General features: G+C 38.7%; 1 protein-coding gene and 1 pseudogene across 2 annotated transcripts in view; one reads left to right on the forward strand and one right to left on the reverse strand.

Moving 5' to 3' along the window:
- The first annotated feature begins 11,029 nt into the window (after positions 1–11,029).
- On the forward strand, positions 11,030–11,659 carry LOC122427719 (annotated as a pseudogene).
- Positions 11,660–13,987: 2,328 nt separating this feature from the next.
- PTGFR (prostaglandin F receptor) overlaps positions 13,988–25,903 on the reverse strand; it is a 59,626-nt gene continuing 47,710 nt past the window's right edge. For both annotated transcript variants that reach the window (XM_043460883.1, XM_043460884.1), the window contains exon 3: positions 13,988–17,876. In XM_043460883.1, the coding sequence (XP_043316818.1) occupies positions 17,586–17,876 (291 nt within the window). In that variant the 3' untranslated portion in view covers positions 13,988–17,585. The remainder of the gene's footprint in view (positions 17,877–25,903) is intronic.

Consider the following 25,903-nt stretch of genomic DNA (forward strand, 5'->3'; position numbering starts at 1 on the left):
CCATGAAGTGATGGAAGCAGATGCCATGATCTTTGGTTTTTTTGTGTGTGTGTGTGATCTTTGTTTTTTGAATGTTGAGTTTTAACCCAGCTTTTTCACTCTCCTCTTTCACTTTGATCAAAAGGCTCTTTAGTTCTTCGCTTTCTGCCATAAGGGTGGTGTCATCTGCATATCTGAGGTTATTGATATTTCTCCCTGCAATCTTGATTCCAGCTTGTGCTTCATCCAGTCCGGCATTTTGCATGATGTACTCTTCATATAAGTTAAATAAGCAAGGTGACGATATACAGCCTTGACATACTTCTTTCCCAATTTGGAACCAGTCTGTTTTTCCATGTCCAGTTCTAACTGTTGCCTCTTGACCTACATACAGGTTTCTCAGGAGGCAATTAAGGTGGCCTGCTATTCCCATCTCTTTAAGAATTTTCCACAGTTTTTTTGTGATCCACACTGTCAAAGGCTTTAGCATTGTTAATGAAGCAGAAGTATGTGTTTTTCTGGAATTCTCTTGCTTTTTGCATGATCCAGTGGATGTTGCCAACTTGGTCTCCGGTTCCTCTGCCTTTTCTAAATCCAGTTTGTACATCTGGATGTTCTTGGTTCACATACTGTTGAAGCCTATAGCTTGAAGGGTTTTGAGCTTTACCTGGTAAAGACTTTCCCTAGAAGTCCAGTGGTTAAGATTTTGCCTTCCAACACAGGGAGTGTAGGTTACATCACTGGTCAAGAGATAAGATCCTACATGCCTAGAAGCCAGAAGAAACAAAACATAAAACAGAAACATTGTTGTAAAAACTTCAACAAATAAAGACCTTAAAAATGGTCCACATCAAAAAAACAGGTAACTAAAATAGAAATATTTTTAGGAGGAAAATTCCACATTCAATGTAAATGGTCAAAGTGGTTATTCTTTGTGCACAAAGTGGTTATAAAAAATAGTTAGGCAGACATAGATCAGGTGAAACGTAATTCTTGATTGCAGTGGGAATTATAATGAAGAGAAAAATTTAAAAACTTACAGGTTGGGACTCAACAGCCCTCTCTTAATCATCAGAGCAAAGAATGACTTGTATCCATAAAGAAATGTGTCACTGGGCAAGTGAAGGTCGAACCACACAGGCTCAGATGGTATTAATAGTTACAAATTTAATAATGAGACTCTCACTGACTTGCAAAACTTTTCAGAATTACAATTGAAATGCTGAATTTCAGGGGGTCATCATCTTGTAAAGAGTTACTGGCATTGCTTATGAGAGTTGAATTATTTCCAAGGGCAGTGTTGTAATATGATGGTGTATCATCATCCATTTCTCCTTTTTAAATTAATTTTTTTGGAATATAGCTGCTGTACAATGTTTAGTTTCTACTATACAGTCTCAACTATATATAGTATATATTCCACTATAGTCTCTACTATATATTCAATTCACCACAGTGCATTAAAAGTAGAATTCCCAGTAACCTGCCAGGCTTCTCTGTGGAATTTTCTAGGCAATGATACTGGAGCAGGCTGCCATTCCCTTCTCCAGGGGATCTTCCTAACTCAAGGATTTGACCCGTGTCTCTTATGTCTCCTGCATTGGCAGGCAGTTTCTTTACCATTAGCACCTTCTGGAAAGCCCAGTAGTATACATATATATATGTCAATCCCAATCTCCCTATTCCTCCCACCACCCCACTTTCCTCCTTGGTATCCATACATTTGTTCTTTATGTCTGTGTCTCTATTTCTGCTTTGTTATTCTTCAGATCTGCAGAAGTTTTTCTTCTGAGGCTAAAGACAATAATTCTTTTCCCCTGATGCTTACTTCTCACAAATTAAAATTCAGAAAACTTTCTAAATACCTACGGTGATTGACTGCAATGCCAGCACATAAGCTAAGCAATTGATGCTGCTTCATTAGGTCAGAATGAATTGCTGTCTCACTTCTGAACCGAATCACAATCCATGGTAGGTTCTCTTGAGAGGTAAAGGCAAGCTGGTCCAAAATGTATTTCTATTTTAGTCAGACATAAACTGTAATGGGTTTAAATCAGTAGAGGGCCAACAATTTATCATCAAAGGTGTGAAGGATGGACTAGCATGTTTAGAAAAAAAGCCAATTGATACCTCTTTGCGATAGCACAAAACCACAACCAATGCACAGATCCAAGCTGCTCTTCTCAAGGCTTTGGCACGTGGAGTTCCTGGAACACCCATCCCGATCACCACAAGTTTCTGATTAGTACAATTAATATGGGCTGGGAGACGAGTGCCACATACCAGAAAGAGGGTAAGACCCACAGGAGCCACAGTGAGATCATCTGGCGCATGCTCCCTCATGGGAAATGCCACTGTTTCTTAAGGCATCACTGAAAGCATCACTCAGTGACAATTTTAATATCTGCTTAACCGCAGTTTGGAAAGCAAACAGCTACGTAGTGCTTCTAATTTTAGCTTCTTTAATTCTCAGGACCTTTTTGCTCTGTGTAGCATTTTCTTTGGAGCATTGCTGTGAGGAAATCACTAATCTTATAAAATAAAATCATAGCGTGATGACAAATGTCACAATCTTCAGGAAACTGCATCCAGTTGCTATTTTCCACTCTTTTAATAGTGCCATGTTTTACAGATTAGTGTATTTGGCACTGAGATTTCAGAATGATATATTTATTTAAAGAAGTGGCTACTTAAAACATGTTTATCTGTGTTTATGTTACTTTGTAAGTCTCCCAGTAACCAATGATACACTATTCTTGAGAGGGAGAGGAGCTTCCCTGGTAGAACCTTGTCTTGAAAAAGCAAAGCCTGGGCCTTTGCTTCTGTAGTTTTTTCCCTTTACCTTAGAAATACCATTTATTTGGTCTTGCATAACAGACCTTGTATTCTAACACCTTTAGAATGAGATTTTGGGTTCAAGTATTTTTATTTAGTTTTGGTCTGTTTACTGTCTACAGTTAGTCTAATTTAATTAACTTGACCCAAAAGCACTAGTATTATATTTTATTTGGAAACTGAAACATTTCAGTACCCCTCTGGGAAGCCAAAAACTGACTAAAGATTTATTTTACCAAAGCAGCAAATTATTTTAAGATTAACTGAACTCAAGCAAGAGTGGAAAATGTGAAGATCAAAGAAGATTGTAAACATTGAAAGTGTAGGCAGGAAAATACAAAATTTATCCAAATAGCCTTGTAAAAGGTTTTTGGTTAGGGTTATAAAAGGTAAGCAATATTTTTGGGCTACTACGGGAATTTTGCAAGTGTACAACACAAAACTTCCTTTGACACCCGTAAGAAATTTATAACCAGCTAAACTGTGGCCTCACTTATGTCTCCTTTGTCTTTTTGAATATGATTTTTACTGTCAATCTATATCATCCCATATTCTCCTAGCCTCTTTCTAGATAGCTCTTAAATTTTTCAAGCAAATTTTTTGGGATTGGAGCAAAAAGAGTGTTTATGAAAGGAATTAAATTACCAGTACTAAAACAGTGATACCATTTTGCCCTGTCAAAAAGTTGTTTCTTGGTTCATTGTGAGTAGCTGATAGACCAGTGGCTCTCAGAGTGTGGTCCTCAGACCAGCATTGCCTAGGGACATTCCCCTGGATTTTGTTGCTACTGCTGCTAAGTGACTTCAGTCGTGTCTGACTCTTTGCGGCCCCATAGACTATAGTCCAACAGCCTCCTCTGTCCATGAGACCCTCCAGGCAAGAGTACTGGAGTGGGTAGGCATTTACTTTTCCAGAGGACCTTCGCAAAGCAGGCATCAACCCTCATCTCTTACATCTCCTGCATTGGTAGGCAGGTTCTTGTTCAGTTCAGTTCAGTTCAGTTGCTCAGTCAAACTGAGCAACTCTTTCTGACTGTTCTCAACTCTTTTGAGCAACTCTTTGTGAATGTTCGACTCTTTGTGACCCCATGAACTGCAGAACACCAGGCTTCCCTGTCCATCACCAACTCCCGGAGCTTACTCAAACTCATGTCCATTGAGTCTGTGATGCCATCCAGCCTCTCATCCTCAGTCATCCCCTTCTCCTCCTGCCTTCAATCTTTCCCAGCATCAGGGTCTTTTCCAAATGAGTCAGTTCTTCACATCAGGTGGCCAAAGTTTTGGAGTTTCAGGTTCAGCATCAGTCCTTCCAATGAATATTCAGGACTGTTTCCTTTAGGTTGGATCTCCTTGCAGTCCAAGGGACTCTCAAGAGTCTTCTCCAACATCACAGTTCAAAAGCACCAATTCTTTGGCATTCAGCTTTCTTTATAGTCCAACACTCACATCCATACATGACTACTGGAAAAACCATAGCTTTGACTAAATGGACCTTTGCTGGCAAAGTAATGTCTCTGCTTTTTAATATGCTGTCTAGTCTGGTCATAGCTTTTCTTCCAAGGAGCAAGTGTCTTTTTATTTCATGGCTGCAGTCACCATCTGCAATGATTTTAGAGCCCCCCAAAAATAGTCTCTCACTGTTTCCATTGTTTCCCCATCTATTTGCCATGAAGTTATGGGACCAGATGCCATGATCTTAGTTTTCTGAATGTTGAGTTTTAAGCCCTTTTTCACTCTCTTCTTTCACTTTCATCAAGAGGCTCACTTTCTCCATAAAGGTGGTGTCATCTGTGTATCTGAGGTTGTTGATATTTCTCCCAGCAATCTTGATTCCAGCTTATGCTTCATCCAGCCCAGCATTTCTCATGATGTACTCTGCATAGAAGTTAAATAAGCAGGGTGACAATATAAAGTCTTGACTTATTCCTTTCCTGATTTGGAATCATACTGTTGTTCCAGATCTAACTGTTGCTTCTTGACCTGCATACAGATTTCTCAGGAGGCAGGTCAGGTGGTCTGGTATTGCCATCTCTTGAAGAATTTTCCACAGTTTGTTGTGATCCACACAGTCAAAGGCTTTGGCGTAGTCAATAAAGCAGAAGTAGATGTTTTTCTGATATTCTCTTGCTTTCTTGATGATCAAACAGATGTTGGCAATTTGATCTCTGTTCCTATGGCTTTTCTAAATCCTTCTTGAACATCTGGAATTTCACAGTTCACATACTGTTGAAGCCTGACTTGGAGAATTTTGAGTATTACTTTGCCAGCAAGTGAGATGAGTGCAATTGTGCAGTAGTTTGAACATTCTTTGGCATTGCCTTTCTTTGGCATTGGAATGAAAACTGACCTTTTCCAGTCTTGTGGCCACTGCTGAGTTTTCCAAATTTGCTGGCATATTGAGTGCAGCAGTTTCACAGCATCATCTTTCAGGATTTGAAATAGTTCAACTGGAATTCCATCACCTCCACTAGCTTTGCTTATAGTGATGCTTCCTAAGGCCCACTTGACTTTGCATTCTAGAATGTCTGACTCTAGTCCAGTGATCAGATCATTGTGGTTATCTGGGTCATGAAGATTTTTTTGTATAGTTCTTCTGTGTATTCTTGCCACCTCTTCTTAATATCTTCTGCTTCTGTTAGATCCATACCATTTCTGTCCTTCATTGTGCCCATCTTTGCATGAAATGTTCCCTTGGTATCTCTAATTTTCTTGAAAAGATCTCTAATCTTTCCCATTCTATTGTTTTCCTCTATTTCATTGCATTGATCACTGAAGAAGGCTTTCTCATCTCTCCTTGCTATTCTTTGGAACTCTGCATTCACGTGGGTATCTTTCCTTTTCTCCTTTGCCTTTAGCTTATCTTCTTTTCTCAGCTCTTTGTAAGTCTTCCTCAGACAACACTTTTGCCTTTTTGCATTCCTTTTTCTTAGGGATAGTCTTGATCCCTGCCTCTTGTCTAATGTTATGAACCTCCATCCATAGTTCTCCAGGCACTCTGTCTATCAGATCTAATCTCTTGAATCTATGTGTCACGTCCACTGTATAATCATAAGGGATTTGATTTAGGTCATACCTGTATGGCCTAGTGGTTTTCCCTACTTTCTTCAATTTAAGTCTGTATTTGGCAATAAAGAGTTCATGATCTGAGCCACTGTCAGCTCCCAGTCTTGTTTTTGCTAACTGTATAGAGGTTCTCCATCTTTGGCTGCAAAGAATATAATCAATCTGATTTTGGTATTGACCATCTAGTGATGTCCTTGTGTAGAGTCTTCTCTTGTGTTCTTGGAAGAGGGTGTTTGCTATGACCAGTGCGTTCTTTTGGCAAAACTCTGTTAGCCTTTGACGTGCTTCATTTTGTACTCCAAGGCCAAATTTGCCTGTTACTCCAGGTATCTCTTGAATTCCTACTTTTGCATTCCAGTCCCCTATAATGAAAAGGACACCTTTTGGGGGTGATAGTTCTAGAAGGTTTTATAGGTTTTCATAGAACCATTCAACTTCAGCTTCTTCAGCATTACTTGTTGGGGCATAGATTTGGATTACTGTGATATTGAATGGTTGGCCTTGGAAATGAACAGAGATCATTCTGTCATTTTTGAGGTTTCATCCAAGTACTGCATTTCAGACTCTTGTTGACTATGATGGCTACTCCATTTCTTCTAAGGAAGTCTTGCCCACAGTAGTAGATATAATGGTCATCTGAGTTAAATTCACCCATTCCAGTTCACCGATTCCTAAAATATCAATGTTCACTCTTGCCATATCCTGTTTGACCTCTTCCAATTTGCCTTGATTCATAGACCTATCATTCCAGGTTCCTATGCAATATTGCTCTTTACAGCATTGGACTTTACTTCCATCACCAGTCACATCCATAACTTGGTGTTGTTTTTGCTTTGGCTCCATCCCTTCATTCCTTCTGGAGTTATTTCTCCACTAATCTCCAGTAGCATATTGGGCACCTACTCACCTGGGGAATTCATCTTTCAGTGTCCTATCCTTTTGCCTTTTCACACTGTTCATGGGGTTCTCAAGGCAAGAATACTGAAGTGGTTTTCCATTCCCTTTTCCAGTGGACCACGTTTTGTCAGAACTCTCCACCAAGACCCATCCCTTGGATGGCCCTACACAGCATGGCTCATAGCTTCATTGAGTTAAACAAGGCTGTGGTCCATGTGATCAGATTGGCTAGTTTTCTGTGATTGTGGTTTTCATTTTTTCTTCCCTCTGACAGAGAAGGATAAGAGGCTTATTATGGAAGCTTCCTGATGGGAGAGACTGACTGAGGGGGAAACTGGGTCTTGTTCTGATGGGCGGGGCCATGCTCAGTAAATCTTTAATCCAATTTTCTGTTGATGGCTGTGTTCCCTCCCTGTTGTTTGACCTGAGGCCAAGCTGTGGTGGAGGTAATGAAGATAATGGTGACCTCCTTCAAAAGGTCCCATGCACGCACTGCTGCACTCAGTGCCTCCAGCCTGCAGCAGGCCACCACCAACCCACACCTCCACTGGACACTCCTGGACACTCACGGGCAAGTCTGGGTCAGTCTCTTCTGGGGTCACTGCTCTTTTCTCTTGGGTCCTCTCTTGCATCAGTCTCTTCTGGGGTCACTGCTCTTTTCTCTTGGGTCCTGGTACACACTAGATTTGTTTGTGCCCCCCAAGAGTCTGTTTCCCCAGTCCTGTGTAAGTTCTGGCAGCTCTCTGGTGGGGTTAATGGCGACCTCCTCCAAGAGGGCTTATGCCATAGCCAGGCCTGCTGCACCCAGAGCCCCTGCCCCTGCAACAGGCCACTGCTGACCTGCACATCAACAGGAGACACTCAAACACAGTTCTGGCCCAGACTCTGTGGGGTCTCTGGGTCCTGGTGTGCACAAGATTTGCTTGAGCCCTCTTAGCATCTCTGGCGAGTGTGGGTTTTGATTCTAAATGTGATTTCACCCCTCCTACCATCTTGCTGGGACTTCCCCTTTGCCCTTGGATGTGGGCTATCTTTCCTTGGTGGGATCCAACATTCTCCTGTCTATGGCTGTTCAGTAGCCAGTTGTAGTTTTGGAGTTCTCACAGGAGAAGATGAGTGCACATCCTTCCGCTCGGCCATCTTGCCACATCTTGTTAGAAATGTAAATTTGGTGGTTCCTCCCAAGACCTACTGAATAAGTCAGTGGAATAGAGTCCAGCAATCTGATTCAGCAAGACGTTCAGGTTAAAAGGGTTTTCCAGGTGACACAGTGGTAAAGAATCCACCTGCAATGCAGGAGGCCTGAATGCAGCCTCCATCTCTGGGTCAGAAAGATCCCCTGGAAAAGGAAATGGCAGCCCACAGTAGTATTCTTGCCTGAGAAATCCCATGGGCAGAGGAGCCTGGCGGGTTATGGGGTCTCAAAAGAGTCAGACATAACATATCAATTAAACAACAGCAAGGTTAAATGAGATCCCCAGGATGGACCCTAATCCAATATTACAATATTATCCTCATCAGAAGAGGATATTAGACACAGACAAAAGACCATGTGAAGATAAAGGAAACGGACAGGGAGACAGGCTTCATTAGAAATCAACTTTACTGAAACCTTGGTCTCAAACTTCTAGCCTCCAGAAATGTAAGGAAATACATTTCTGTTGTTTAAGCCACCTAGTCTGTGGTGCTTTATTACAGCCCCAGCAAAATAATATACCTCCTAATTAACCCACCTAACCACCTGGAAACTACTCACGGTCATGGAAGACATATGGCCAACAGGAAAAATGGTATTACATAAATATTCTTTACTCAAAAAACAATTCAAATGCTGAGTCCTACTAGTGATAGTGGCATTGTTTAATACTAAGGGTACTATTACTTTTATTATTGTGTGGTCTAGACCACTGTTTCCCATTCTGAGTTAATAATAGAGGCCCGGTGAGCTAAGTGCAATATTTCAAAAAGCCTAGTGGAAATCTATCCAAGATAAGACTTCAAAAATATAACTTAGAAAAAACATTCTGAAATTACTCTCATGATGCGGGATCTATTGGTTATATATCTGGAATTTAAAAAGAAAAGTTAGAGGCCCATTTCACATGACATACAAACATACATTCCATGAAAACTACACAGTTTAAAGATTAAAAACAAAACTCAAATTGTAGAAAATGACATAAGGGGATGTATTTACAATCTTTGAGGACAGAAAGTCTTTCTAAACAAGAAACAAAAGAAGGAATCCATTAAAGGTTAGTTCTGCCTGAGTGAAAATGTAAAATTCTTATGTGCTGAAAGACACCTTCAATGCAGAAGAAAGTGGCAGCCTGATAGAAAAGTATTTGTAGCAAACATAGAAAAGTATCAATACCTGCTGTGGACACAATCATGTCTCCCTCACACCAAATTCCTACGTGTAAGCCCTGTCTCCCAATGTAATGGTATTTAGAGATGGGGCATTTGGGAGGTAATTTAGTCTTTATTTTTTAATTAACTTTCACTGGAGTACAGTTACTTTAAAATGTTGTGTTAGTTTCTACCGTACAGCAAAGTGAATCACCTATAATATACATATATCCCCTCTTTTTTTAATTTCCTTCCCATTTAGGTCACACAGAGCACTGAGTTTCCTGTACTATGACAATAGGTTATCATTTGATGAGGTCCTGAGGGCAAGGTCTTCATAAGGGAATTAGTGCCCTTAGAAAAAGAGACCAGACAATTTGCTTCCTCTCTCTGCCAAGTGAGGACATAGCATATAGGATATAGCAAGAAGATGCTTAGAAGGAGAGCCCTTGCCAGTTAATTGTCTAACACCTTAATCTTGGTTTTCCTGCCTCCAGAACAGGGAGAAATAAATTTCAATTGTTTAAGCCATCTAGTCTATGGTACTTTGTTAGAGAAGCCCAAGCTGACAAAGATAATATCCTTAATATACACAGTCTTCCTGCAAGTCAAGAAGAAAAAATGAGCATATTAAAAATGGATAAAGGTCAGGGACAGGAAATTTACAGAGGAAGCGCAAATGACTCATAAACGTATAAAAAGTTGCTCATCTTCATTAGCGATGGAAAATGCAAGTAACCTCAAGGATGACTTAAATATAATTTATTTTTTGCCAATCAGATTGGTGACAATACAAAGATTGCTGGAATACACAATACCTGATGTCACGAATAGGGCATCTTCTCTTAAAAGAGGATGGGGGTACACATTGCACAATTTAGCAATGCATATGAACATTGAAAACGAGCAGGTCTTAAGTTAGCAATTCCACGAAACACACATACACAAAAACATAAAGGTGTGCATATCAAAATAACATCATTTTTAAAAGGGAAATAACTGAAAACAAAAACTTTCCCTCAAATAGGAAAATTTTTAATTTAAATTATAGTACATTTATATTATGTAACACATTTATAAATGTGTATACACATTTATTTATATTATTTATATGATGTAATGCTATTTAACTGTTAGCAGTATTCTGAATATATTGACATGGACTACAGGAGATCCAACCAGTCAATCCTAAAGGAAATCAATGCTGAATATTCACTGGAAGGACTGATCCTGAAGCTGAAGCTCCAATACTTTGGCCACTTAATGCAAAGAGCTGACTCATTCAAAATGAACCTGATGCTGGCAAAGATTAAGGCAGGAGAAGAGGATGACAGAGAATGAGATGGTTGGATGGCATCACGGACTCAAAGGACATGAGTTTGAGCAAGCTCCAGAAGACAGTGAAGGACAGGGAAGCCTGGCATCCTGCAGTCCGTGGGGTTGCAAAGAGTTGGACATGACTGAACAACTGAATGACAAATTGAAATTAAAAAGTGCAGAACACAACAGCATGTCTTATATGATCTCATTCGTTAAAACTAATATGATGTAGGTGTGTATTAGTGTAAAATTGTCTCCTTTAACATGGGAAAGGTAGCAACATAACAACAGGTGCAATTTGCTAATTTGTAGTTTTACCAATCAGACATTAAAAATAACTCAGATGAAATTAAATATGAAACTCTAAGATTGAATTTATGTCCTAAGTAGAAAAGTAAAGGGCACTTCAAATCCAAAATACAGTTCCTTCAGATTTCAGTAATTCTACGTCTCCTTTTTATGACTAAGATGCCTATAAAACCGATGCATAATTTTCCTTTTCCAGCCAGTACAGAGCTACTTGGAGGCTGGTAGGGGTGGTGAGGCCCGAAGCAGCTTCTGTTTTTCTGAGCAGCCCTGGTCAGTACAAAATGGACCCAGTAGTCTTGAGTTACATGGACAGTCTCCTGCAGCAGTCATCTCACTACTGGATCCTCCAAACTGGCTCAATGACCACATTATTGGGTTTTCCTTTGAGCACCTTGCCAACAGTCAATTTCATGACTGCTCTGACCATGTCTGCTTCATCAGCCCTGAAGTTACTCAGTTCATCAAGTGGCTGTCAACCCAGCAGAGATCACCGTGTTCCTTGAACCCTTGGATCTCCCCAACAAGAGAGTTGTATTTTTAGCCATCAATGATAATTCCAACCACACAGTTGGGGGAACTCACTGGAGCTCGTTGGTTTATCTGCAAGGTAAAAATGGCTTTTTTCATTATGATTCTTATGGTAGCAACTCATTCCATACAAAGCAGGTAGCAGAAAAACTAGAGGCTTTCTCAGGCAGAAAAGGAAACAAACTGGCCTTTGTGGAAGAGAAAGCCCCTGCTCAACAAAAACAGCTGTGACTGTGGGATGTACATGATATGTAACACTGAGGCCTTGTGTCAGAACTCCTTTAGACAACAGCCAGAATCACTATTGCAGCTAAATCACTCCTACATACATCACAAAGAATACAGAAGAATGGACAGATCTCACTGCCAGACTCGCTTAAAAATTAGCTGTTGAAATATATTTGACTTTTGAAGTCTCTTTTGCCTGTCCCCATGTATTGGAGGGCTGCAGTCTCAGTGCCTGAGGGAAGATGCCCAGGAGAGAAAAGCTTAGAATGTTTTCCTTCCCCTGAGAGAAGGTTGTCCTCTGCACTATCCTAATGGAAAGTTTCACTTTAACCCTAACTTCAGAGCAAATTGTTCTGTGTAGACGTCTTCAAAATATGCACCAAAACTGATTAGTTCCCTTTTGGGCTCCCTCATCCACACTGGTTTATTACAAGGAAAAAAGATTGATCTGTAAAACAAATTAAGAATACATTACATCTAGAAGCAAGAAGAAAATCATAGAGCAACCAAAAACCAAAAACCACAGCCCACATATTTCAAGAGATCAACTGGCTAGAAGCAGATTAAGACCTAACCTAATTCACAATCAAAGTATTATCAGTTACTCAGTTCTGTGACATCTCTTCCACTCAACAAGCAAAGGCTTTCCCAGGCATAACCTTTGCCAATACTTGATAAAGGTGATGTAAGCCCATAGTTGCCCATCTGATTCCTGGAGCACTTTAAGTGTGTTGAAATAAATGTCTGTGGTGGACCTCTTGTTTTGCTTCTGAAACTTACTATAAGTTGGTTTATTTTTGAGATATAAAAGAGAAAAAGTGACCTTTCTCAACTCTTTCACTTAATTCAAAATGCAGACAATGTAATTTTTGAAATGTGGAACCAAGAGTAAAAAAGAAATGCTATTCCTTCTAAATTAAAAAAAAATGCATAATTTCACTATTTTTCCCACAATCTAGATGAGTAACTAAAAATTATACTTTAGCAAATATTAAATTTTTGGTCATATAAAAATCTTCCAACTATTAATACTTTTTCATAATTGCATATCATATCTTTATCATATTACTTTCAGTTGATATTTTTGCAGGGTAGAAAGACAACTCTGCCAGAAATTCTTTACAATAACTTCCTACAGAATCTTTGAACAAAACATTCACTATACATAAACTTATATCTCAAGATTCCTAATATTTCAATTTTGCCAGGTTTCTGATTCATTTCATATACTGTCATGTTTGGGTTCAAAATGAAGCGACTTGGTGAAAAAGAAAAGAAATATAGTTTAATCTTATTCTAGTGCTATTATCCTACTTTGGATTTTCTAACAGTTTGATAAAATTCAACAGCAAAGAGTATATTAAGGTATCAAGATATTCTAAAAGTGAAAGTGAAGTCGCTAAGTCGTGTCTGACTCTTTGCAACCCCATGGACTGTAGCCTAATAGGCTCCTCTGTCCATGGGATTTTCCAGGCAAAAATACTGGAGTGGGTTGTCATTTCTAAAGAGACTGAAAATGCAAAGGTAAAAGCAAATTTCAAACATCTTCATTTATTAGAAAAACAACTATTTCAGACAATGTCGCAACTAGGCTATTCTTGGGCATTGTACAGAATGTTTTACTCCCTGCATTTTTAAAAACCAAGCTTTTCACTTTTTATTCTGTGGTGTCATCTAAAATTTCTATTAATTGCAAAAGGCTTGTGAAATATATATGGCATTCATTCTGCTTTATCTTTGTAGATTACAAGATTCTTAAATAAATGAGACCTAAATATTAGGGATGTTTCTAAAGACATTAAAAAAAAATTTTAAACCTGGTTCCAGTTTGAATGCTCCTAGGAAGTCAATAATGGAAAAAAAACAAAAAAACAAAAACCCAATTACCTAATATGGAAATCACTACTGCTATCCACCGATTTTCCTCATCCCTCCTTTGTGATATTTCATAGTATTACACTTACCTGCCCTGCTTGAAGTTAGTGGGGCCATTTTACTTGCTTTGGCCAGAGATGTGTGAGCAAAAGTAATATGTGTCACCTAAAGGTGGACGCTCTTAGAGCCAGTGCCTGATTCATCAGGCTGTTTTTCCCTTTAGCACCACAAACAGCAACATCCAATATTACTGCTGCTTCGTCCCAAGGTCTCTGAGGGCTCCCCTTCTGAGTGGACAGTATCCACGGGTGAGATCCAAAGCTTCCTGGATTTATGGCACTGAGATTTGGGGGTTGTTTGTTATTACACGTATACTTGTGCCACTGTGTTTTGGAAATGATCAAATTCCCATCGGAATTATAACCTACCTACGTAAGATGAGGCACTGGAAAAAGAAAGAAGGCAGATGTCACAGAAGAGCGGACAGGAAAGGGATAGCAAAAGGAAAATAAGCTGAAATCCTTAGTTTAGGTTTCAGGAACCTAAACCTGAAAGTTCAGGTTCCAGAGTTCCAAACTGTATATGATCTTCCTAAAAATAACCAGTCTTGATAAACACCAAAAGTTTATTTTTTAGAAATCATTTGTTTGAGGTTTTAAACAAGTCAAAGCACTAAAATGACATGAGTTGCATACTGATGGAAGACACAAAATATACATATCACTATTTACTCTCTTATACAATCCAACAAGTATGAAGAGCAAAAAATATATTTATTCACATAACACATTTCATCAACTGTTAAAATATGTCAATGACAAGTTGAAGTCCAACAATATTATTTACCAGGCAGTAGAATATTCTGACCCCCAGTGAAGCAGGAAAATGTACACTCCCATCCTTTATAGTCTCACCTTAGAAAATTAGTTTTGAACAACAATGATAATATATATGTGAAGCTTGCACTAAGTTTCACAAAAAGTTCACTTCACTTACTAAATGATTTTACTTGGACTCTGAACTCAGGGTGGGCACAAAACTAAAGCAGGTTTATCATTTTCATACTGAAAATGATCAAACAAGATCATTTGTTTTACAAGACAGATATATCTATGTATACATGTGTATGTGTTAACTTAGTATTTTTCACTTTAGCAACAACAGATAATTAGAAGCAACTTTCTGCTTTTATAAAAAAAAATGTTTAAAGAACATATTTCTATCATCTAGTTAAACCCATCAGTAAAAAGTCTGATATTTTGGGATATACTTAAAGCTAATTATGAAACAGCACTCTCTTTCTGTACACCTAAACACGTCTGCTGGGGGTTTTTAGTCTTGTTTTCTTAAAGTGCACTAACATTAGAAAAAGCCTGCTTTTTTCAAGTAATCTGCCTAGAAAAACATAATCCCCCAGAAATAATGTAATCAAATTATATATGAAGTTGCTTAGATACTATTTTATCCAATGAGAAGGGAAATTCAGTTACTCTGATGGTCTAATGATAAATTTTAAAGTAGACTGTAAAGCTTTAAAAGTGCTAAGCTTGCTGAACACTATTTCCAGTCATTTGAACAAATATCCTTCCCCTTTGAACAAATATATGAAAGTTATTGGTAGATGCTCCACTTTATTATTCATTATATAATAAATTGTCAAACCACATGGAAATACATATAATAACAGAAATAAAATTGCGAAGTCAGATATGCATATTGTTGTACTCATTTCATTTCATTTTCTGTGGACAAAAAAGCCGAACACAATGTAAGCACACACATTCTTTGACTATTTTTTTTCCCGATTTTTGGTGTTTATTTCTTGAGTTTAACAGCATCATGAAACCAATCTAGTTGTTCTAAACCTAAGCTCAGATAATAGAGATAACCCTTCCAGGATATGCAGAGAATGACTGCCCTGTCACTCCCCAAAATCTTGCATGCTAAGCTCATGCACTCCCATACACGGCCATGTCACAATATCTCCTCAACACAGACACACATGGCCAGAGCGACATCATAGCAAGAGAGAAGCAATTCTGTCATTTGTCTTCTTAAGGAGAAGAGGCCTAAAACTGAGGTTTTCTCCTCCATATATCTCCTAGATTAGGCTCTATGGAGCTGTTCACTGCAGCATCCCAACCAGCCTGAGGAGAAAGGATGGAACTCTGATTCCTTCTACCTCAGCTCACAGAACACCAACACTCTCTCAAGGAACTGCAGGAAATACATATCTCCTCTAAACCATCTATAAATTCTTTTAGTCTTTAAGTGCTCCTAAAACATGTGAGAACATTTATGTAATATAACAGCAATCACAAATTGCAACAGCTTTTTAAAAAGTATATACACTGGAGATAGATAGATACATATATCTTAAAATAGCTAACATGTAGTTGTCAGCTTAAACTAAAAGTACACAAAACCTTTGCACTTCCATGCTCATTGGCACCAACATATCCTTTCCAGTAGTTCAATTTGGCAAGTATCAAGCATCTACTATGTGCTCTATATATGTGAATGACCTAACTTGGTGTGATTCATCATTTACTGGTCATAAACTAAGAATATCATATACCAGTGTGTATATGCATGTTGCCCTACTTTAAATTCATTGGGAAGAAAAACAGCTGTCTTTAAAGCTTCACTCAGGCTGTTTGCTTGAACAAACATTCTTCTAGTGTATTCATTACATTAAGCATACATTCTTTTAATGTATTCATTAGAATTTACCAACATTCACCAAAGTAAACAAGAACAAGAACTTTTAAACTACCAGTCAAAAGCAAAAATTTGTAAAACTAGTAATTTAAGTCTAATTGATCTGTACAGATTTCCTAGAGAATCTAGTCAGTTTCACAAAGAAGATTAATGTTAAAACAGACCCCAACTAATGAAAAAACTAGTTTTTTATAGAAATGCATTTCCCGACTATAAAGCAGAACTAGCGACCCTATGCTCTGACAGACTCGGGACATTTTGAATGATTACTAAAATTCTTCAAGTTCAATTACACAAACAAGCAAAGAAAAAATTTAAAGTATTATTAGGAAATTTGGAGAGAGATTTTTATCTTTTGGGTAATCATTATAAGGGTCTCAAAATGCCTGGCTAATTGCCAAACTTCCCCTTGACACTGGTAGTACAGGCTTTGGAAGATGCCATCTTACAGATTTAAGGAATTCTTCTCAACTGAAATTTCTGATGTCCTTGGTGTGTGTGAGAGGATGTGTGTGTGTACAAGTGAGAAGAAACACTAGCTGCAGATGGTCTTGAATATTTTCCTCTAGAGGTTGTGTTTCTTTTGTTCCCTGACACAGAAATGACACTGTGTCAATGGCGCTCAGGTAAAGCACCTTTACCAATGTTCTATGAACCCATCACTTGGGGTTTAACTTCTGCTTGTTTGCATCATCCATGGCTGAGCTCCTTAGGAACTGCTATAGTAAAAGTCACCTCTACACCTGCTCACACAGACTTTGTTTCTCTACAAATTACTGACTATACATGAGCATTTTCAGAGGAAATGGTGATTACTTAAAAACTGTGCAAATCTACGACTTCACAAGAATATCTTCAAACAAAAACTGACCTTCATATCAACAAATGCAAGCAGTCATATCTGTCAAATATGACAAAGAAAAGTTCATTCTAAACAGGCTCACAAGATCAGGCAACCTGACAGCCAACCACATATGTGGAAGTCATTATAAGAAGCCACAATCAATCCCCTGTGACATGACAACGCATGTATTAACTGAGGCTATGTAATGAGGAGTAAAACAGACCAGATCAAAAGAGGGTGCCCCATTTCACTGTGCCTGGTCTACATAAAGCAGTGACCCCCTAATTAGCCATTTCACTGTGCAGATAGTAGACCAAATACATGCTTCAGGCATCAAGAGAGTCACTCATTTCAAAGGCAACAATAAGCACAGATAAGGCCCAAACTGCTTTCAGTTTGACTCCTATGGCATTATTTTATCACATTTACCTCCAGTTGACAAAAGCATGTTAAAATATGTAATTATACAGCTAATTTAACAAATTTAAAAGCCAAGTCTGACAAAAGTGCCCCCATACTATCTGGGTAAGGGCTGATTTTTCCAGTTAGACTTTCTCTATTTATACAATTAACTGAAATATTGCCAACACTTTTTTAAATTTGGTCCTAGACCTACACTGATTTACCATCCTATTCAACTAGGTGCTTGTTTGCTGAGTTACTTTCTCTGTAACTGGTAAATCAGAAATAGCAGCAACCTTTAAGGAATTTTTAATGGAGCTAAGCTCCCAAACATGCAAGCTGATGACATGTACTCCACAACAGCGTCTGGTACACACATAGAGATTCCTAAGGACAGCCTTCCGGAGAAGAATATACACCCAAGGATCTAAGATTTGATTCCACGTTGCCATTCGAAGAGTAAAAAGGGTTCTTTCACAGGAATCCTTAAAATCTTGTATATTCATTCCAATGCTGGCCATTGTCACCTGCAAAACAAACAAAATAGAGAAATCAGTTGATAAGACATTTCCTCAGTCCTACAGTTTTTTAACTTAACAAACTGCTACATGGTATTTATTTCACTTTCCACAAAGTGATGTTATTTTGCAAAACACTGAGAAAAAGAAATGATAGCAGAATAGCAGAAACATTGACACAGACATCTAAATCCTTTGAATTCAAACTGACACCAGAACTACGAAAACGACAACTTATATGGCAAGTCAAATGTGCACAAACAGAATGACCAAAGGGCAGACACTGATCCTGGTAACAGACCTTTTCTTACCTCTGGAAATAGAAAATTCAAAGCCAACATATTTGCAGATTTTGATGAAAAACTAAAGTTTATTTATGCAAATAGATTAAAGTATAGATAAGCTAAAGTTTATATAAACTATAGATAAGAGTTTTTAAATTTTTATTCAGAACAGCTATACATTGTCACTAAGTCATGTCTGACTCTTTGTGACCCCATGAACTGTAGCCCTCAAGGCTTCTCTATCCATGAGATGTCCCAGGCAAGAAAACTGAAGTGGGTTGCCATTTCCTTCTCCAGCGGATCTTCCCAACCCAGAGATCCTATCCATGTCTCTTGCATTGGCAGGAGAATTCTTTACCACTGAGGCCTATATATACCAGGGAAGCCCTAGCTATAGACTGGAACTGGTCTAAGCACTGAGCCTCGCTTTAACTTCTCAATGAACATTTGCAGAACAAACAAGATGTCTTTGAAAACACCTTGGATATAAAAACAAATAACAAATAAATGAACAAAAGGTAAAACTGAAAACTTAAGGGGGATTACACAATAATGTCAGCAGGATTAAGAGACAATGTAAAAGCCTAAAACCCAAATGAAAAAAAAAAAATCAAGTCTTCTTGGTCTTCTTGATGGGTCATTATCAAGAATAAAATGTTTCAATTTGGCTGGTGATACTCATGGTTGAAGGAGAAATGTCCCTTACCAAAACCCTCATTGTCTACACAACAAAATACAAACTCCTTAATTGCCTTCTTGATGACGCATCTGAAATCCACCTCTATAACCTCATCTCTCCTGCCAACACGCTATGCTCCAGCCACAGTAAAGGCCTCAACTGTCCCAGATCCACCATGCCCTTCTGAGCTTTGGCTTGTATGACTCTCATTTTGAACCTCTACTCACCATTTCTCTACCTGACAAACTCCTATCCATCCTTCAAACCCCATGTCATAATGGGCTCACCTCCATGAAACTTTTCCCAACTTCACTGAGATGAATTAGCAAGTTGTGCTGTCCCAGCACCCTGTCCCTACCCAGCTGTGTCACATGCCACACTGCATGATAACAATGCATTATTTACTTGCAAACCTATGATCATCTCTTCTTCTTATTTCTAATATCTGATACAAAGCTGGCACCTAAGATGTTCTCAGTCAATGGTAAAATGAGCAAAATTATATTAGTTTTTATTCACTGAGGCTGTTTCTAGAAGAACAGCATCTAGTCATCAGAGAAACATCTGCTCATCCATCACAATGGTCTGATATTTTGAGGCCTAGAATGTTTCTAAAAGTAAAGGATTCCAAGGCAGTTTGTTGCCACTAAAAGGAACAAGATCTTGCAGTCCATGCAGATCCTTTGGGAAATGATTCCTTCCTTTATGGTTCCTCTTGTAGGGGAAAAAATGGTCAAAGAGCAGGTCTAAAGATTCTCTAGCTAATAAAATCAACCAAGTTTCACTGCACAGATAATTAATCCTCAGACAACAGTGCCTGGGTTAGGTCCAGACTCTTCTATCACTTCTCCCCAAGTTAGCTAACAGGATTGAAGAAATAAGCCTATATGAGCCCTGTTTCTCTTAAAAGAAAGAAGGGCCACGGCCCAATTGGCAATTGACTTGAGATGCTCTCATTTTATGTTTTTTCTTTACTTATCAAATATTTGTTGATTTGCTATGTGCCAGGCATTGTGCTAGGCTCTGAGGACACAGTGGCAAACGAAGCAGGTATTGCCTGTCCTTACGGAACTTACAATCTATTTGCTTCGCCTTTTTTTTTTCCTGGATGGGGGTTGGGGAGGAGTGGGTTCAAGAATGAAAGAAGCAATAGTTCTCATGCCTGATAAATATTAAGTGAATGCATTTCCTGTTAATGACTGCATGTGTTCCTAGAGATCTCAAAGCCCAGCAAAGACACTGCTCTCAAAGTAGCTGGGAACAAAGATGCTTGGTGCACTTGGATGAAACAGCTGGGCCTAGTTTAGAAACATGCAAGCTTAAAATGTTTCAGTTACATGACATGCACTTCTCTGACTCTCCTCTGTCCCTTTCAAACACCAATGTGGTCACCAGCCATGAAAAAACATTGAGTCTTCTGCTGAGGGCAACCAGTACCCAGGGTTTTTTCCAGAATACCAGGGTAGTGGCCAGACACTCCCCACTCTCCCCTTCCCATGACCCCAGCCCCAGCCTGGAAACATGGTTGCTCTAGAACCTAGCTTGGGAGAAGCACCAACCAGTTACCCACCAATAAAGATGTGGGTGGAGTATTTATGTAAAAGAAAGATCATTAGTATATTGTTGACAATAGTATATTATTGAAAATTCAGGACAACCCACGTATGCAACAAATCATAAATTATGGTAATTTCATGTAGTGGAAGATATGTAAGCATTTATGTTTGTGATTCAGTCTTATTTTAATATTTATTTTTATTTATTTATTTGGCTGGACTGCGTCTTAGTTGCAGCATACAGGACCTTTTCTTTTTAGTTGTGCCATGCAGGATCCTTTTAGCTGCTAACTCTCAGCTGTGGCATGTAGGATCTAGTTTCCCAATCAAGGATCGAACCCAGGACCCCTGTATTAGGAGCTCAGAGTCTTAGTCACTGAGCCATCAGGTAAGTTCTCAATTTTAATTTTTTAAGGCAAGTTACCAAACTATATTGACTGTCTGATCCCGATTTTGAAAAACTTTATGTAATTTTGTGCTCACATAGAAAAAAAGCTAGTGTATTTCAATGGGTTATCTCGGTTAACTCTAGATAGTAGAATTGCAGAGGACTTTGATTTTCTCCTATGCTTTGTCTCTAATTCACTACTTTGTTCGATTATGAATCACTTCATAATCTGTAATTTTTTCCTCAAGTAATCTGTTGAAATATACAAGCATACCTTGTTGTATTGTGCATACCTTTATTGTGCTTTGCAGATACTGTATTTTCTTTTTTTTTTTCCTACAAATTGAAGGTTTATGGAACCTCGTGTTGTCAGATGATGGTCAGCATCTTTTAGCAATAAAGTATTTTTAATTAAGGTATGTATATATATTGTTTTTTTAAACATAATGCTATTGCAAAGTTAAGAGCTTACAGTATAGTGTAAAACATAATTGTGTTTGCCCTGGGAATCTAAAATTTCATGACTTACTCTATTGTGACAGTCACTTTACTGTGGTGGTCTAAAACCAAACTCATGATATCTCCAAGGTTGTTGTTGTTGTGGTTTTAGTCGAGAAGTCATGTCCAACTCTTGGCAACCCATGGACTGTAGACCACCAAGGTACTAAGTCCATGAGATTTCAGGCAAGAATACTAGAGTAGGTTGCCATTTCCTTCTCCAGGGGATCTTCCCAACCCAAGGACTGAATCTGCATCTTTTGCACTGGCAGGCAGATTCTATACCACTGAGCCATCAGGGAAGCCCTTGATCCCCAAAGTAGGCCTGTACTATTGCACTAAAGTCTCAGAACTAATGTTGATCATTTACAAATGTCTATGTTTATGTGAGTGGGGTACTAGAGAATTGCTGGGGAATTTCAGCCCTGATAAGCCTGATAGAAGGTTGGGAGTTGGGGTAAGAGCAGGAAGGAATGTCTACCATTTTCCCCAGGCTCCATCAACAGTCACCTCACAAAACTTAAAAGCATTCTTCTCTGGCTGGCTCACTGGAACTTGGATTCCAGAGCGTTGTGCATAGATTCTCATCACTCACGCAGTCTTTCATCTAGTTTCTAAGAGCTACTTGACACGTAACTATGCTGTGTTATTTTCTAAAATATATTCCTTTAGAGCTTGGCAGGTTAGTCAGTCATCTTTGTTAATGATTATAACTCTAACTGAGAACTGAAAAGGCCAAGTGTTTAGATACTCTATGGAAAAACAAATGAATTAACTTGATACTTCTCAAGACACTCAACATTAAGACAATAGAGAAATAATGAAATCAAAGAAGCATGTGGGCCAGAATGTTTGTGTTCATTGCTAGTTGCAAAGAGCAAAACAGACAGATGATACAATAAGATCTCCACTTATTTGGGCCACATAATACAATTAACTGTTAAGTGACTTCATATTTCCTAGAATTAACGTCTAAAAAGATGACCTTTTCATCTTAGGGGATGGGAATGCAAAGGTAGGACATCAAGAGACACCTGGAGTAACAGGCAAGTTCCAACTTTGAATACAAAAGCAAGCAGGGCAAAGGTTAACAGAGCTTTGCCAAGAGAACACACTGGTCATAGCAAACTCCCTCTTCCAACAACTCAAGAGATGAATCTAGATATGGACATCACCAAATGGTCAATACCAAAATCAGACTGATTATATTCTTTGCAGTCAAAGATGGAAAAGCTCTATACAGTCAGCAAAAACAAGACCAGGACCTAACTGTGGCTTAGATCATCAGCTCTTTATTGCAAAATTCAGACTCAAATTGAAGAAAGTAGTAAAAACCCTAGACCATTCAGGTATGACCTAAATCAAATCTCTTATGATTATACAGTAGTGACAAATAGATTAAAGGGATTAGATCAAATAGAGTGCCTGAAGAACTATGGATAATTATTCATAACATTGTACAGGAGGTGGTGACCAAAACCATTCCCAAGAAAAAGAAATGCAAAAAGGCAAAATGGTTGTCTGAGGAGGCCTTACAAATAGCTAAGAAAAGAATAGCAGCAAAAGGCAATGCAGAAATGGAAAGATACACCCATCTGGATGCAGAGTTCTAAAGAACAGCAAGGAAAGATAAGAAAGCCATCTTAAGAGAACAATGCAAAGAAACAGGAAAGCAATACAATGGGAAAAACTAAAGATACTTCAAGAAAATTAGAGATAACAAGGGGACATTTCATGCACAGATGGGCACAACAAAGGACAGAAATGGCAGGGATCTAACAGAAGCAGAAGAGATAAAGAAGAGGTGACAAGAATACACAGCAGAAGTGTACAAAAAAAAAGGTCTTAATGACCCAGATAACCATCATGGTGTGGTCACTCACCTAGAGCCATACATCCTGGAGTGTGAAGTCAAGTGGGTCTTAGGAAGCATCACTACGAACAAAGCTAGTGGAGGTGATGGAATTCCAGCTGAGCTATTTCAAATCTTAAAAGAGCATGCTGTTAAAGTCTTGTACTCAATAGGCCAACAGATTTGGAAAACTCAGCAATGGCCACAGGACTGGAAAAGGTCAATTTTCATTATAATCCCAAAGAAGGGCAATGCCACAGAATGTTCAAACTACCATACTATTGCACGCATTTCACATGCTAGCAAGGTAATGCTCAATATCCTTCAAGTTAGGCTTGAAATACATGAACTGAGAACTTTCAGATGTTCAAGCTGGATTTAGAAAAGGCAGAGGAACAGAGATCAAGTTGCCAACATCCGTTGGATCATAGAAAAAGAAAGAGATTTCCAGAAAAACATCTACTTCTGCTTCATTGACTACACTAAAGCCTTTGACTGTACGGATCACAACAAACTGTGGAAAATTCTTAAGGAGATGAGAATACCAGACCACCTGACCTGCCTCCTGAGAAACCTGTATGCAGGTCAAGAAGCAACAATTAAAATAAGACAGGAACAATGGACTGGTTAAAAACTGGGAGAGGAGTATGTCAAGGCTGTATATTATCACCATGTCTATTTAACTTATAAGCACAGTACATCATGCAAAATGCCAGACTGGATGAATCACAAGCTGGAATCAAGATTGCTCGGAGAAATATCAACAACATCAGATATGCAGATGATACTACCCTAATGGCAGGGTACAAAGAGGAAATAAAAAGTCTTTTGATGAAGATGAAAGAGGAGAGTGAAAAAGCTGGCTTGAAACTCAGCATTCAAAAAACTAAGATCATGGCATCCAGTCCCATCACTTCACGGCAAATAGATGGGGAAAAAATGAAAACAGTGTCAGATCTTACTTTCTTGGCCCCCAAAATCACTGTGGACAGTGACAGCAGTCATGAAATTAAAAGACACTTGCCCCTTAGAAGAAAAGCTATGACAAATCTAGACAGCATATTAAAAAGCAGAGACATCACTTTGCGGACAAAGGTCTGCACAGTCAAAGTTATGGTTTTTCCAGTAGTCATGTATAGATGTGAGAGTTGGACCATAAAGAAGGCTGAGCACTGAAGAATTGATGCTTTTGAAGTATGGTGCTAGAGGAAGACTCTTGAGAGTCCCTTGGACTGCAAGGAGATCAAAGCAATCAATCCTAAAGAAAATCAACCCTGAATATCCATTGCAAGGACTAATGCTAAAGCTGAAACTCCAATACTTTGGCCTCCTGTTGTGAAGAGCCAACTCACTTGGAAAAGACCCTGATGCTGAGCAAGATTGAAGGCAGGAGGAGAAAGGGGCAATGGAGGCTAAGATGGTTGGATGGCATCACCGACTCAATGGTGTTCTGTGGTCCCTGGAATCACAAAGATTCAGACACAACTTAGTGACTGAAAGATGACAACTGCCTATCCCGGCTTCCCTGGTGGCTCTGTGCTAAAGAATCCACCTGCCAATGCAGGAGATGTGGGTTCAATCCCTAGCTTGGGAAGATCCCTTGGAGAAGGAAATGGCAACCCACTCCAGCATTCTTGCCTGGAAAATCCCATGGACAAAGGAGCCTGGCAGGCTACAGTCCATGGGATTGCAAATGAGTTGGACATGACAGAAACTAAACAGCAATTCTGTATCAAACATTAAGGTCACCAAATTAATCAATCTTCCAGGCCACTCTACTCATACTCGCAGAGCTCACATTCATTAAAGTTTTATTCTGGAAGTTACTCCATCGTCCCCTACCCTGTCTTCTGTTGACTGGAATCAGTACTCCAGTGTCTATTAACAATTATAAGCAATGTTAAATTAAGAATTATGCTTTTGTTCCTCTGAGTAATCATGAAAGTAAATCAATCCATTAGTGAACAGTTTCTTAGTGTATATTCCATCCAGTCCTTCCAGTAGATGCCAGTGATGCAAAGAACAATAGTTAGAGAAATCTCAACATATGATATATTTTGCTTCTTTATTTAGATTTTGTCTCTGCAACTAAAATATCACCTTCGAGGCACGTACTTTTATCTGGTTGTCTGTTGTATACCCAGCACCTGGCGTACATAGGACAGGTCAATATTAGTTGAATGAATTAAATGAATGAAATCCCTATGAGTAGAGACTGATAAGAAAGCAAACAGTTAGATTATTGTAAGTAATATAATAGAGACATATAAAAGGTGCCACAGGCAGAGTTACTTGCTAGTACATGATCACAGATGCAGTCATTAAAGTGGTGAGTTTTTGTAATTTTTCTAGGACATAAAAACTTCATTTAGTCAGACTTGAATAACTTTGCATTTATGGTGATTCTGCAGCAGTTTGTCTGTACTTCTCCTTAGCGCCATTTTTTTAAGGAAATTTAAATGCATATATAATTAAAAACCCATTTCTGATAGAATGTTCAGCTTCTTTAGATACCAAGCCATTTTTAAGAATTTTATCAACATCTATTTTCAAATGAACAATGTCTATGACAACTATACACGGGTCTCATCTAGTCACTAAAACAGATAGTTTCATACATAGTTATCTCACTCCAAGAAGCAGACCATTCCTTCCTCCCTTCCATCATCAGAGAAGATTTAGTTCGGGGACACTTTTTGGGGGGAATAAAAGCATGCACAGACGTACAGTCCACTGATTTTCAAGTTATTGTCCCTTATAACATTGTTATCCAAAGACT

Source organism: Cervus canadensis, chromosome 2 (genome assembly GCF_019320065.1).
Source record: "Cervus canadensis isolate Bull #8, Minnesota chromosome 2, ASM1932006v1, whole genome shotgun sequence".
NCBI classification, from domain to species: Eukaryota; Metazoa; Chordata; class Mammalia; order Artiodactyla; family Cervidae; genus Cervus; species Cervus canadensis.